We start from the raw sequence: 13,529 nt of genomic DNA, 5'->3' as shown, positions 1-13,529 counted from the left end.
AGGGTGAACGCCACATAAACAACTGTAATCCCCTCGTTATTGCCCTGCCAGGTCCAGTAGACATAAAGTATAACCGCAGTTTTGGAATCGGGGGCAGGCATTCCTGGTAAAGACCCAACCGGCCGTTTCCGGATCCTAGTGGGCCCACCGTTCCCCCTCCTAGACCCACCCAGTCCACATCACCAGCAAATGCCCGAAGCCCACCAACCCAGTCTGAGCCACAGACAAATGCCTCAAACCCACCACCCTACCTAATTCCAAATCTCCCAGTAGTAAAAGTCATGACAATCAAAGATGCAAAAGAAAGTGTGACAGCAATAACAGGATAAAATGAAACCAACGTCTGGTGGGAATGGGTGAGATTCACTGTGCACAGTTTGGGAAAAAGCGATTCTTAGGCCTGTAGCACTGGCCACCCTGGTACCCAGATAGCCCCTTTTCTCTCAGGACTTGATAAGCATGAGGCAGAATTTAAGTGTGTGGTTTCTCTCTTCCTAAACTCCACAGGGGACGACAGCTGCAGTGCCATGGCCATACTGTTTCCTCCAGCCAAAAATGGTGAAAGAAAAGGAATTCTCTTGGCCCAAGGAGTCTGCTGGAATTTCACAGTGTGTATCTTGCAACATGTAAACAAAACAAAAAGAGGACCTCAGGTAACTTGTGCCCAGACCGGGAATGTCACTCGGGATCGGAAATACTGTAACCTGACAGGGCCCAGGGCAGACCTTTGGTGGTCGCGTGGAGGAAACATTCTAAAACAAACTGCTGGACTGGGAGGGAACCTGCGCCTTAGTGCAGTTTGCCATCCAATTGCCGTCCCATGCCTAAACCAAACTCAGGAACAAGGGCCGGCACCTGGGTCTAGGAAAAAGCGAGAAGCCCTAGAGGGTTCCTTTGACCCTAATATATATGTAGATGCAATTGGAGTCCCGAGAGGAGTTCCTGACCAATATAAGGCTTGCAGCCAAATAACCACTGCGTTTGAGGCTTTCCTATTTTGGTGGGTAATAGTAAATAAAAATTTAGACTGGATTAATTACATTTATTACAACCAGCAAAGGTTCATAAATTATACTAAAGATGCTGTTAGAAGCCTGTCTGAGCAGTCAGCTACTACCAGCAAGGTAGGCTTGGGAAAACAGGCAGAAAAAGGAGGGGTCTGTGTAATACCAGGTGGAAGTTGCTTGTCCCTACATCCCCAACAATATGGCCCCAGATGGGCCAGTCATGAGGGTCCTGAAAGGACTCATGGTCCTCTCTGAAGATTTAGCTAGAAATTCAGGAGTGGACAACTCTTGGACCTCGTGGCTTGACTCATTATTTTCCAGACCATGGTCCAAGATTGTGACAATGATAATAGAAGTAGTAAGTGCTATACTTATTTTACCTTGCCCAGCCCTCTGCTTGTTAAAAAGTGTAACTAAAACAAGAGGACATAACAGGCAGAAAAACTGCCTCCCACAAACTTCATCTCAGGAACCTGAGCCCCACAAATTATCATCATGGATATGAGCTAGTCTCTACAAATGAAATTGGTGCTGGCTTATAAAATAAAATGTGATAAATATCATCAAAAGGGGGGAAGGAGGCAGTTTACAAGTTTAACCTCAGTATTTGCTTTATAACTTTATGAATTCATGTGTATCACCTCAGTATTATTGCTGTATAACTTTAAGAATTTATATGTATTTGTGCGCATCACCTTACGAATTTATGTATGAAATCATGTGCTCCTAAAGAATGTAAAAGCAGGGAGTAAAACAAAATGTCTGTGGCGTCTGCCCTTGGTCACGTCCGCAGACCCTGCCTCAGGTCACATCCTCAGACCCAGGGTCCTCTGTGCACATCCCATCTCAGACAAAAGAAATTCCGTACCTTTCCAGTGTTTACTGCCTGTTCCCATAGTGACTCCCACCTTGCTTACCAGCCTATATAACCTGGAAACCAAGAATATTTAAGGCTCAGACTTTGGACAAAGGGTCCTCTGGGTCTGCTGCAATAAAGTTTTGTCCACTTCTCAGAGGCTCAGGTGCTTTCCTGGGTAAACGGAGTTTCCACTACTTCAGAACCACCACACTGCCCTTCAAGGGGCTGCACCTCTCAGTGCCCCTACTAACAGTAATAGGTACATCTCTTTCCCCATACTCTCTCTAGCACTTGTTTTTCTCTATTCAGTTTTAAACAGTTTAAATCCAACCTAAGTAAATAGACATGGCTTCTCCACCACAATGATATGAAACCATTTCCTTTCTTCAGCAAAAAATCCATACCCTTCCCCCACACCCCCTGCCACCCCTGCTTGTAGACATTTAGTTTTGGTGTAATACCTTTGTCACATTCAGTGGAAGCATATTACAATGCTACTGTTGACTATAGACCCTAGTTTGCATTGATTGTACTTTTTCCTACATGCCATTTATTTTCACCACTTTGCAATGTTGACATTCATTTGTTCTCCCTCATGCAAAGATGTTTTTATATTTGTACACTTAATCACCATCATTGTCCACTGTAGGCATTCCTAAGTTATACTGTCTCAGTCTTTATCCTCTATCTTTCCTTCTGGTTTCATACGTGCCCCCAGCCCTTCTACCTCAACCATACTCACATTCAGCTGTATTCAGTGTACTTACATTATTGTGCTACCATTAGGTAATATTATGCTACCCATTTCTGAAGTTTTACAGTTAGTCATGTTGCACAGTCTGTATTCCTTCAGCACCAAATGCCCAATCTTGACCCTCTTTTTTATCTCCTGATTAACTGTGTTCTTAACTTTAACTCTCAAGTTTCACTCATTAATATTGGTTCATATTAGTGAGACCATACAGTATTTGTCCTTTTGTTTTTGGCTAATCTCACTCAGCATAATGTTTAAAAGTATTTAATAATGAACTTGGTGCCAACAGTAGAGTGTTAACATAACAAAACCTGAAAATAGATGATATTGACTAAGAGGCAATACATAGACAACTTATAGGAGGCTGGAAAATTGACAACCCTTGTTATTCAATGGCAAAAGATTCGGTGTTGTCTGTGATAATTTGGGAGAGAGAAAATGCACTTAATCAAAATGTGGTTTTGGGTGAAGAGGTTTTAAGACAGAAAGTTGGTGGTATGATCTGGTTGTGATTAGATATATTTGATTAGATACTATAAGAAAAAGATGACAGAAAAGAACTGGCCTGTTTTCAGGCAAGGATAGTAGGGAAAAGATATCCAGAAGTTTTAGGATTTACAAGGTTGAAAGATGCAACAGTTTTTATCCAACTTTTGAAAGATAAAATTTAAAAATGCTTTGAGCCAAAATATCTGTTTAAGATATTGCCTTGGGATAAAGACCAAATCAAGGGAAAGATATTTAGACCTTTTAACAAAGACCTCTGATTGGATTATGTGGTCCTCAGTGAACTCTTTCAGTTGGACAAAATGGCTCAAGGAAAAGAGACTAAAAGTATGGTCCCACAGAAGCTTGATAAAGTGAAAAGTACTGGTAACTAAGTCTAGGAAGCAATGTATCCAAAAAAGCTGGTGTTACAGTTATTGGCAATGGAGCTGACTGAAATTAAATAAACTTTTAAAAGTTTTTGAGAGTTGTACTGTCAAGTTACCAGTCCAATTAAAAAGGACTCTTCAAAATATAAAATGGGGTGGGCCACGGTGGCTCAGTAGGCAGGAATGCTTGCCTGCAATGCCAGAGGACCCAGGTTCGTTTCCTGGTGTCTGCCCATGTAAAAAAAAAAAAAATATATATATATATATATATATATACACACACACACACACACACATATAAAATGATTCTTGGACCCCCAACATTCCTTAAGCAGGAAACAGACCAAGAAAACTGCTCACTGGAGAATTTCAGCCACCAAGAACATTCTCCAATGCCCTCTTCAAATACTGCCAAGGAGGATATAGAAAAAAACCCTCCTCTACCCCAGAGAATAATGAAAGGGGTGGGAAGGTTGAGGAATGTGGGCAAGGTACTTCTAGGGAGAAGACTTAAGGAACATTCTTATCCCCAGAATTACAGGACTTCATGCAATATTTGCCCATTAGGATTGCAGAATTGCTATGGGCCAGTAGTCACTATGTGTCTTCCATTTCTTCCCTTTTGGAACAGGAATGTGTTCTAGTTTGAAAGCTGCCAGAATGTGATATACTGGAAATGTAATGGTTTTTAATAATTTAATAAGTTGCAAGTTTACAGTTCTGAGGCTATGAAAATGTCCACATTAAGGCATCAGGGAAAGATACTTTGGTCCAAGAAGGCCAATGATGTTCAGGGTTTCTCTCTTGGCTAGAAAGACAGGTTGGCAATGTCTGCTAACTTTTTCTCCTGGCCTCTTCTTTCATGAAGCTTCCCAGGTGTTTTCTTTCTTCATCTCCAAAGATTTCTGGCTTCCTGAGCTCTATAGTTTTTTTCCAAAATGGTTCCCTCTTAAAAGGCTCCAGTAAGCAACTCCACCTTGAATGGGTGGAGACACATCTCCATGGAAACCATCTAATCAAAAGTTACCACCCACAATTGGGTGGGTCACATCTCCGTGGAAACAATCAGAAAGCTCCTACCCAACAATACTGAATGAGGATTAAAAGACCTGGCTTTTCTGGGGCACATAATAGATTCAAAGCAGCACAGAATGTTTATTGAGGCTGTCTTCTCCCTGTTGCACCATTGTATTTTGGATGTGTGTGTTGGGGGCAGTTGGGGGGCACGTAGTTTGTTGTAGTTTTTAAGTTTACAAGTTTTTGGATCAAGAGATGCTGCATCTAGACCTGATGTAGATGATGAGATCCCTGGACTTTTTTTTAGATCTCATGCAATGACTAGATATGACTTTTGGAGTACCTTCCTTAAGGAGGGAACATGTGTATTTTGCATACAGTATAGAAGCAGTTATTCATGACCAGGAAGGTAGGGCTATACTAGATTGTATTACTGTTCCCAGTTCACTCTCTTTACTGTAAGTTTATACATCCCCACCACTTGCCACTCTGTAGGTAGGCTATACTTCTCTGGTCCAATGTTGGGCTTGTCCATGTGAGTTGCCTTTGGTCAAAGGAATATAAGAAGTTTTGACTTAACGACAACTAAGTAGAAGCTTTAAATGTGCATGCATGGTTTGGTCTGGTCTTTTGCTCCTCCCTTTACTATGAGAACAGTATGTCCCAGATAGGAGCTATTCCATCAGCCTACGGCCAGAATGAGAAGACTTGTGCAGCCAAGCCAAGCTAGCAAGCCAAGCTGAGTGAAGGAGAGCTACAGCTGACCCCAAGACCCATGAGCAAGAAATATGTTTGTTGTAAGTCACTGAGATTTTAGAGGTGTTCTATTAGTCTACCCCCAGGATATATTCTGGGGGTAGACTAATAGAATATTTTGTATACTCACATTCTTTAATGAAATACCTCCTTCCTATATCTAATATGCTTGAAGATTTTCATGTGTTGAAGAAGTTAAAGACCAAATGACTAACTCCAGTTCATTTCTCTTTTTATTAAAGTGCTTCAATAGATGAACAGCTTACAAACAATCAATGCAAACTTTACTGAAATATTCACAAATAAAAATTCTGAACTTTATAAATTACTCAAATAATATTCTTCCATGTAATAACAACAATCACCATTGGAAGTTCGTTTATCTGAATTTATTCCTAACCACACATACATAGGTTCTCAAACTGGGAGAGTCGACCTATTTACTTTAGCATATAGAGCTGGCTATTAATACCTGAATGCTAGTCCCAGCTAGTCAGTGGAAAAACTATGTGATCTGAAAGTAATCACTTATCCTTGAAGCCTCAGTTTCTCCATCTGTATTAGAAACTCAAACTTCCCTTAGAGAAGAGTGGTAAATAATATAACATGAAGTAGTAAAGCTTAGCATACTTGTGTGCCTCAGAAAGCATCCACGTGCATATCTTTAAAAGTGCTACTTATTTGTTCTTGACACAAATTAAATACTATATGGCTTTAAAAGAAAAATATTGATGATTGCTTCCTTGAAAATTGTCTTTTCATTCAAGTCACATTAAAATCATACCAACTTGACCCTAGATTAATACAATTTGTATAATTCATAGATGACCTGCTCAGAAATTATTTTCATTATAGTGAGGACTGTTCTACTCAGGTAAAATTTACAAATTTATCTATTACATACTTACATTCTTCATGATCTTTCCATAAAACCAGAAATCCTGCTACCCTAAAGTACAAAGAGGTGAAATCCAAGGATGACTTATTAAAGAACTGGTATATTTTCTTCAGGCATCATAAGAAACTCCATCATCAATTCCAAAGGAGACTGTGGTTGGCAAAAGACAGAATAAATTAGCCAATTTTGACTAGATCTCCTGGCAAATTTAGCGTGCTAGTGTAAAAAGTTTCAGTAGTATCTAAGTTGGATGGAGGTATTTATAGTAAAAAAAGCTTGAAAATATAAATGACATAATTGTAGGGGTAAAAGAGAAAATGATCCTGACTGAATCAGAAACTTTTCTAAAAAGCTTGTTTCTAGTTGAGAAGTATGTAATTCTGCTGTAAAAGAGAGAAGTGTAAAGAAGTTGGCATATCAACCTTAATATTTTAAAAGAAATGTGTAACATTAAAGTGTTACACATTTAGTAGAAACAGTACTGCTAAATCTCCACATGATAATTTGAAACCACCAGCAGTAAAAATGAAAAAAAAAATCATTGCTCAACGTTGAAGAAGAAAAATGTAAGCTGTGATGCTCTTGTTGTTCTACTCAACCAAAAAATAAATGAATCATGAGCACAAATGGACATACCATTGTGATAAAGAAAGCTTCCTGTGGCTAACTTGTCTTTTGAAAAATTATTTTGATGAAAAGGATAATTTTCTGCAGTGTACTCAGCCATTTTAAAATTTAAGTAGTTTCAGAAATATGAAACATCCTTAGAGAAGACCTGACTGTTTCATACTGGTCTTGGCTCTTAGAAAATAGCAGAGGACTCCATGCCCTAGTTGAGTACACAGGGAAATAATTTTCACAATGAACATAGACCTTTTAGGGAATAAAGAAAAAACACTCTACACAGAATACTATCCATAACATGCAATATTTAAGCAATAGTAAATCATCATCCTTCACATAGAAGGTGCAGGTGCTCTAAAATCATCTTAGAGTTGATGATTTAGAAAGAGGTGAATGGTGTTCAGGTCATCTTTGTCAAAACTTGCATACTTAATTTCAAAGTTGATTTTGCTAAATTCCATAATAAACTTCCTCTCACTCCTAGGTCCAACAAAGGCTACCCTGGTTCTAGACGGCTCTATACAGAAGGAAGTACCACCAAAGACCTGTCCAGAATGGATCCACCAAGATCAACTGGGGACCCAATCGACCCCAGGGTATGTTGATCAATTTTGTACAAGTTAGGATACCAGGTCTGTTCCACCTCCAGGTTCAACAGACTGGCCCTGAACAACACTGATGTCCTTGGGCTGGGCCAGATCTCCCCTTGGCAAGCATTCTTAGAGCTGGAATCAAAGGTTGAATGGGCAGGTTAAGCAGAGCACCATTTATTGGAGCCAACCCCTATGTATTGGACGTTTTGACAAGAGTACAGTCAATGATTCTGGAGCAGCTCTTCCCAACAGATCGGCTGTGAAAATACCTCTCTCTCCAGCCAGAGCTCATATGAGTAGTGGAAATCCTCAGGAAGATCTAACCTCTGCCCCAGCACACTCTGCAAGCAGTTATCCACAGGTGAAAATTCAGAATCCTGGGGTCTGTCATACCGACGGCTGTTAAAAGCCTCAATGTTGGCCCTCAGGGTACATTCTTCTGCTTGGAAGTCCCAAGGCCTGGCATCGATGTCTGTGTTGGGAAGAGAGGGAGAAAAAGATGTATATAACTCTGGACACCACTCCTGTTACCAGTGAGCATGGCCTATGGTATTCCAACAATGAAATGGTTCATAATTCCCTTTTTTGTAAAGAGCATTATACAAATAATTACACAGCATGCTACCACTCACGTTTAAAAAACACACAAAGGCCCACATACTTATGCTTGTAGATAGTCTTATTGGTAGGTAGTGTAGAAACTGTAACAGTGGTAGATTTCTTTTATTATATTTTCTTCTTACTATTTCACTTTCTTATTAGTTATATGTACTATGTTTTCTAAGGGTAACATGACTCCCTTTATTGAGCTTTCCCTGGAGCTAGTTTTCAAGTTATGGGAAGAAGCAGAAAGGGGTACAAGGAAAATCAGAATGGAACAATTATTGAAGCCTTTCCTGATTTCCTGGAATCTTTCTCAGCACAAGGTAAATCTGCCAGCCTGTGTTACTATTATGAGATGGAGGCTTCCATGGAGGCAGAAATAGAAAACAGATAATTTGCTTTGCTTCTATTCATCCCAGTTGGACACTTATTTCAGGACTAGAGATACCTATTTCTCAAACCTCTTATGCCCTACACTCAATTTATCATAAGGAAGTGTAGTTTGTAGTTATGGGAGTTATGAAAAACATGTCATTGTTGAATAAAACATTTTCAAGTTTTAAAAATTTACAAGAATTTAAATAGCTAGTTGCTCTTTCTGTCTTATAGAAGTTGCATGCTGGCTTGTTATATGCCAATCATATGCTTCCCTTAGTTCTCTGAACTCTGTTCTGCTCAAAAGAGTTCTCTTCTCTGCATCCTCTGAAATTCAAGCAGGTTACAAATTCCAGCAAAGACAAGTCATTAGTAATCCTGCGAAAAGTCTTAAATATAATTATGCAAATAACAGTCAAATCCCACTATAACAAATGTCAAAACAGTGAAAAACCTCTTCAAAATTAAGTTTTCCAAACTCTGGCTGATGGTTCATTTGTTTCAAGCTCTTGAGGACCATTACTCCATGATACAAATGTGTTACTGAATTAATTGTGTTCTGAATTAATCGTATTTAGAGTGTATTAGGTATAGAGTTCAAACTAAGCATAAATCCTGATATCAAATGGGTATCATATTTCCTGATGTGAGTTAATATGCAGTATCCAACATTACCTAGGGTGTAATATAACCAAAAAAGGTTTAAATGAATTCATCAAACCTTTAGACCTGAAGGGGTTCAGGCATGTGGGTGTGAGGTGAATTGCGGGTTGCAGGGCTGCGCTGGTGAGGGTAGTGCATTCAAGGAATGTGGCTTGGCTTACTTCCTTGTCCTTATAAAGGACATAAATATACAAGTCAAAGAAGCTCAATGAACTCCAAACAGGCCTTCCCCAAGATACATACTAAGCAGTCCGTCAAATGTTGAAGAGAAGCAGAAAATTCTGGAAGCAGCAAGAGAAAAACAGTCTATTACATACAAGGGAAACCACATCAGACTCAGTTTAGACTACTCAACTGGCACCATGGAGGTGAAAAGGCAGTGGCATGACATATTTAAGATACTGAAAGAGAAAGACTTCCAGCCAAGAATTCTGTACCCAGCCAAACTGTCCTTCAAAACTGAGGGAGAGATTAAAGTTTTCACAGACAAACAAATCCTGAAAGAATTTGTCAACAAGAGACAGGCCCTACAAGAAATACTAAAGATCGTTCTGCCAGTTGAAAAAAAAACACAGATGTTGAAGGTCTGGAGGGGGTAGAGAACTGAAGAGTACCAGTAAGGGTAACTTAGAGGATAAAAAGAGAAAGAGGGAAAAGAGTATATAGATCCCACAAATAAAATCCAAAAGAGAAGGTAGTGGATTCAAGAAACACCTTTTCAGTAAAAATTTTGAATGTTAACTGACTAAACTTACCAATCAAAAGATACAGATTGGCAGAATGGATTAAGAAGTATAATCCAGCTATATGCTGCTTACAAGAGACTCATCTTAGACACAAGGATACAAATAGATTGAAGGTGAAAGGATGGAAAAAGATTTTCCACGCAAGCTGTAACCAAAAGAAAGCAGGAGTAGCTATACTAATATCAGACAAAAGAGAATTTAAATGTAAAGACATCATAAGAGACAAAGAAGGTCACTATATACTAATAAGAGCTTCAATTCACCAGGAAGAAATAACAATCATAAATGTTTATGCTCCCAATCAAGGAGCTCCGAAGGACATGAGACAGACATTGGCAAAACTGAACGGAGTGATAGATGCTTCAACAGTAATAGTAGGAGACTTCAATACACCATTCTCTTCTACAGACGGAACAACCAGACAGAAGATCAAAAAGGAAATAGAGAAGTTAAATAACTTGATAAATGAATTAGACCTAACAGACACATATAAGTCATTGCACTCCAAAACACCAAGATATATATCCTTCTCTAGTGATCATGGAATATTCCCCAGGATAGAGCATATCCTGGTCTTCACAAATTTAAAAACATTGAAATTATTCAAAGAACTTTCTCTGATCATAATGGAATGAAGTTGGATCTCAATAACCATCAAAGAACGAAACATTCACAAATATACGGAGATTAAATAACATACTCTTAAACAACCAATGGGTCAAAGAAAATACTGCTAGAGAAATTAGTAACTATCTGGAGATGAATGAAAATGAGAATACAACATATCAGAACTTCTGGGATGTGGCAAAGGCTGTGCTAAGAGAGAAATTTATTGCCCTAAATGTCTATATTAAAAAACAAGAATGAGCAAAAATCAAGGACTTAACTGCTCACCTGGAGGAACTTGAGAAAGAAAAGCAAACTAACCCCAAAACAAATAGAATTAGAGAAATAACAAAGATTAAAACAGAGTTAAATGAATGGGAGAACAAAAGAACAATAGAAAGAATCAGTAAAACCAAAAATTGGTTCTTTGAGAAAATCAATAAAATTGATGGGCCACTAGCAAGACTGACCAAAAAAAAAAAAAAAGAGAGAGAGAGAGAGAGGATGCAAATAAACAAAATTGGAAATGAGAAGGGGTATGTTACCACAGACCCTGAAGAAATAAAGTAAATCATAAGAGGATACTATGAACAACTACATGCCAACAAACTAGACAACTTAGAGGAAATGGGAAAATTCCTGGAAACACTCTACACTGATTCAGGAAGGAACAGAAGATCTCAACAAACCAATCACAAGTAAGAGATTCAATCAGTCATCATAAATCTTCCTACAAAGAAAAGCCCAGGGTCAGATGGCTTCACAGAAGAATTTTATCAAACATTCCAAAAAGAACTAACACCAATCTTGCTCAAACTTTTCCAAAACCTGAGGAAAAAGGAACACTATCTAACTCATTATATGAAGCTAATATCATTTTAATATTAGAATCGGGTGAAGGTGCTATAAGAAAGGAAAACTACAGGCCAATCTCCCTAATGAACACAGATGCAAAAATTCTCAACAAAATATTAGCAAATCGAATCCAATAACACAGTACAAGAATTATACACTACGACCAAGTGGGGTTTATACCAGTAATGCAAGGATGGTTCAATACAAAGAGACTCAATTAATGTAATATAGCACATTAACAGACTGAAAGGGAAAAATCACATGATCATCTCAATTGATGCTGAGAAAGCATTTGACAAAATTCAACATCCTTTTCTGATAAAAACACTTCAAAATATAGGAATCTAAGGTAACTTCCTCAATAGGATAAAGAGCATTTATGAAAAACCAATAGCCAGCATTGTACTCAATGAAGAGAGACTGAAAGCTTCCCCCTAAGATCAGAAATGATACAAGGATGCCCACTGTCACCACTATTATTCAACATTGTGCTAGAAGTTCTAGCTAGAGCAATCAGGTAGGACAAAGAAATAAAAGGCATCCAAATTGGAAAGGAAGAAGTAAAACTTTCATTATTTGCAGATGACATGATACTATACTTGAAATATCTGGAGAAATCTACAGCAAAGTTATTTGAGCTAATAAATACATTCAGCAAGGTGGCAGGATATTAAATTAATGTGCAAAAATCAGTAGTGTTTCTATACACAAGCAATGACCTAACTGAGGAGTTAGTTAAGGTAAAAAATTCCATTCAAAATAGCAACTGAAAGAATCAAGTACTTAGGAATGAACTTAAGTAGGGATGTTAAGGACTTGTACACAGAAAATTACCTAACATTGCTAAAAGAAATCACAGAAGATCTAAGTAGGTGGAAAGACATTCCCTGTTCATGGGTAGGAAGGCTAAATATAGTTAAGATGTCAATTCTACCTAAATTGATCTATAGATTCAATGCAGTATCAATCAAAATTCCAAAAACCTACTTTAAAGACTTGCAAAAGCTAATTACCAAATTCATCTGGAAGGGAAAGAGCTAAAAGCATCCTAAAAAAGAAGAATGAAACACAAGGATTAACACTCCCTGACTTTAAAACTTATTATAAAGCCACAGTGGTCAAAACTGCATGGTACTGGCACAAAGATAGAAGTATTGACCAATGGAATCAAATCGAGAGTACAGAAATAGACCACCAAATCTATGGTGAACTGATAGTTGACAAGGCCCCCAAATCCACTGAACTGGGACAAAATAGTCTTTTCAATAAATGGACATAGGAGAACTGGATATCAATAGCTAAAAGAATGAAAGAGAACCCTTACCTTACACCCTATACAAAAATTTACTCAAAGTGGATCAAACACCTAAGTATAAAAACTAGTACCACAAATCTTCTAGAATAAACTGTAGGGAAACATCTTCAAGACATAGTAAAGCTTCCTGAACTTTACACCCAAAGCACAAGCAACAAAAGAAAAAATTGATAAATGGGAACTCCTCAAAATCTAATGCTTCTACACCTCAAAAGACTTTGTCAAAAAGGTGAAGAGGCAACCACTTCAATGGGAGAAAATATTTGGAAATCACATATTGGAAAAGGTTTGCTATCCTGTATACATAAAGAAATTATACAACTCAATAAAAGAACAAACAACCCAATTATAAAAGGGGCTAAAGATATGAATAGGCATTTTTCTGAAGAGCAAATACAGATGGCTCAAAAGCACATGAAGAGATGTTCATTCTCATTGGCTATAAGGGAAATGCAGATCAAGACTACAATGAGATACCACCTCACACCTATAAGAATGGCTGCTATTAAACAAACAGGAAATTATAAATGTTGGAGAGGATGTGGAGAAATTGGGATACTTACATTGCTGGTGGGAAAGTATAATGGTGCAGCCACTATGAAAGACAGTTTGGCCGTTCCTAGGAAACTAAATATCGAGTTGCCCTATGACCCAGCAATAGCACTACTTGGTATATACCCAGAAGAGTTGAAAGCAATGACACAGAGATTTGCACACTGATGTTCATAGCAGCATTATTTACAATCCCCAAAATATGGAAACAGACCAAATGCCCATCAAGAGGCAAGTGGATTAACAAAATGTGGTATATATATATATACAATGGAATATTTTGCAGCAGTAAGACCAAATGACGTCCTGAAGCACATGACACGATTGATGATCCTTGTGGACATAATGCTGAATGAAATAAGCCAGACACAAAAGGATAGATACTCTATGACTCCACTTTTATGAGCATGGTAAAGGTAAAATCAGAGGTT

At 38.1% G+C, this 13,529-nt stretch overlaps 2 protein-coding genes across 7 annotated transcripts in view; one reads left to right on the top strand and one right to left on the bottom strand.

The window, feature by feature from the left end:
- The window catches only part of LOC143657073 (uncharacterized), a 73,871-nt gene that overhangs the window by 30,259 nt on the left and 30,083 nt on the right, over positions 1–13,529 (top strand). For 3 of the 4 annotated variants that reach the window (XR_013162759.1, XR_013162743.1, XR_013162766.1), the window contains 2 exons: positions 508–653; positions 7,275–7,386. Coding sequence is in view for 1 of the 4 variants with exons in the window: in XM_077129121.1 (XP_076985236.1) it covers positions 508–653; positions 7,275–7,301 (173 nt within the window). In the remaining 3 variants the exon portion in view is untranslated. Of the gene's footprint in view, positions 1–507; positions 654–7,274; positions 10,312–13,529 lie in introns of those variants that run through there. The other variant, XM_077129121.1, reaches the window with a different exon arrangement.
- STRIP2 (striatin interacting protein 2) overlaps positions 7,542–13,529 on the bottom strand; it is a 55,057-nt gene continuing 49,069 nt past the window's right edge. For all 3 annotated transcript variants that reach the window (XM_077128700.1, XM_077128784.1, XM_077128841.1), the window contains exon 21: positions 7,542–7,855. In XM_077128700.1, the coding sequence (XP_076984815.1) occupies positions 7,605–7,855 (251 nt within the window). In that variant the 3' untranslated portion in view covers positions 7,542–7,604. The remainder of the gene's footprint in view (positions 7,856–13,529) is intronic.

Source organism: Tamandua tetradactyla, chromosome 1 (genome assembly GCF_023851605.1).
Source record: "Tamandua tetradactyla isolate mTamTet1 chromosome 1, mTamTet1.pri, whole genome shotgun sequence".
Classification (NCBI taxonomy): domain Eukaryota; kingdom Metazoa; phylum Chordata; class Mammalia; order Pilosa; family Myrmecophagidae; genus Tamandua; species Tamandua tetradactyla.
Note: the sequence above shows the minus strand (reverse complement) of the source record. Positions and strands in the feature narration are given on the sequence as shown.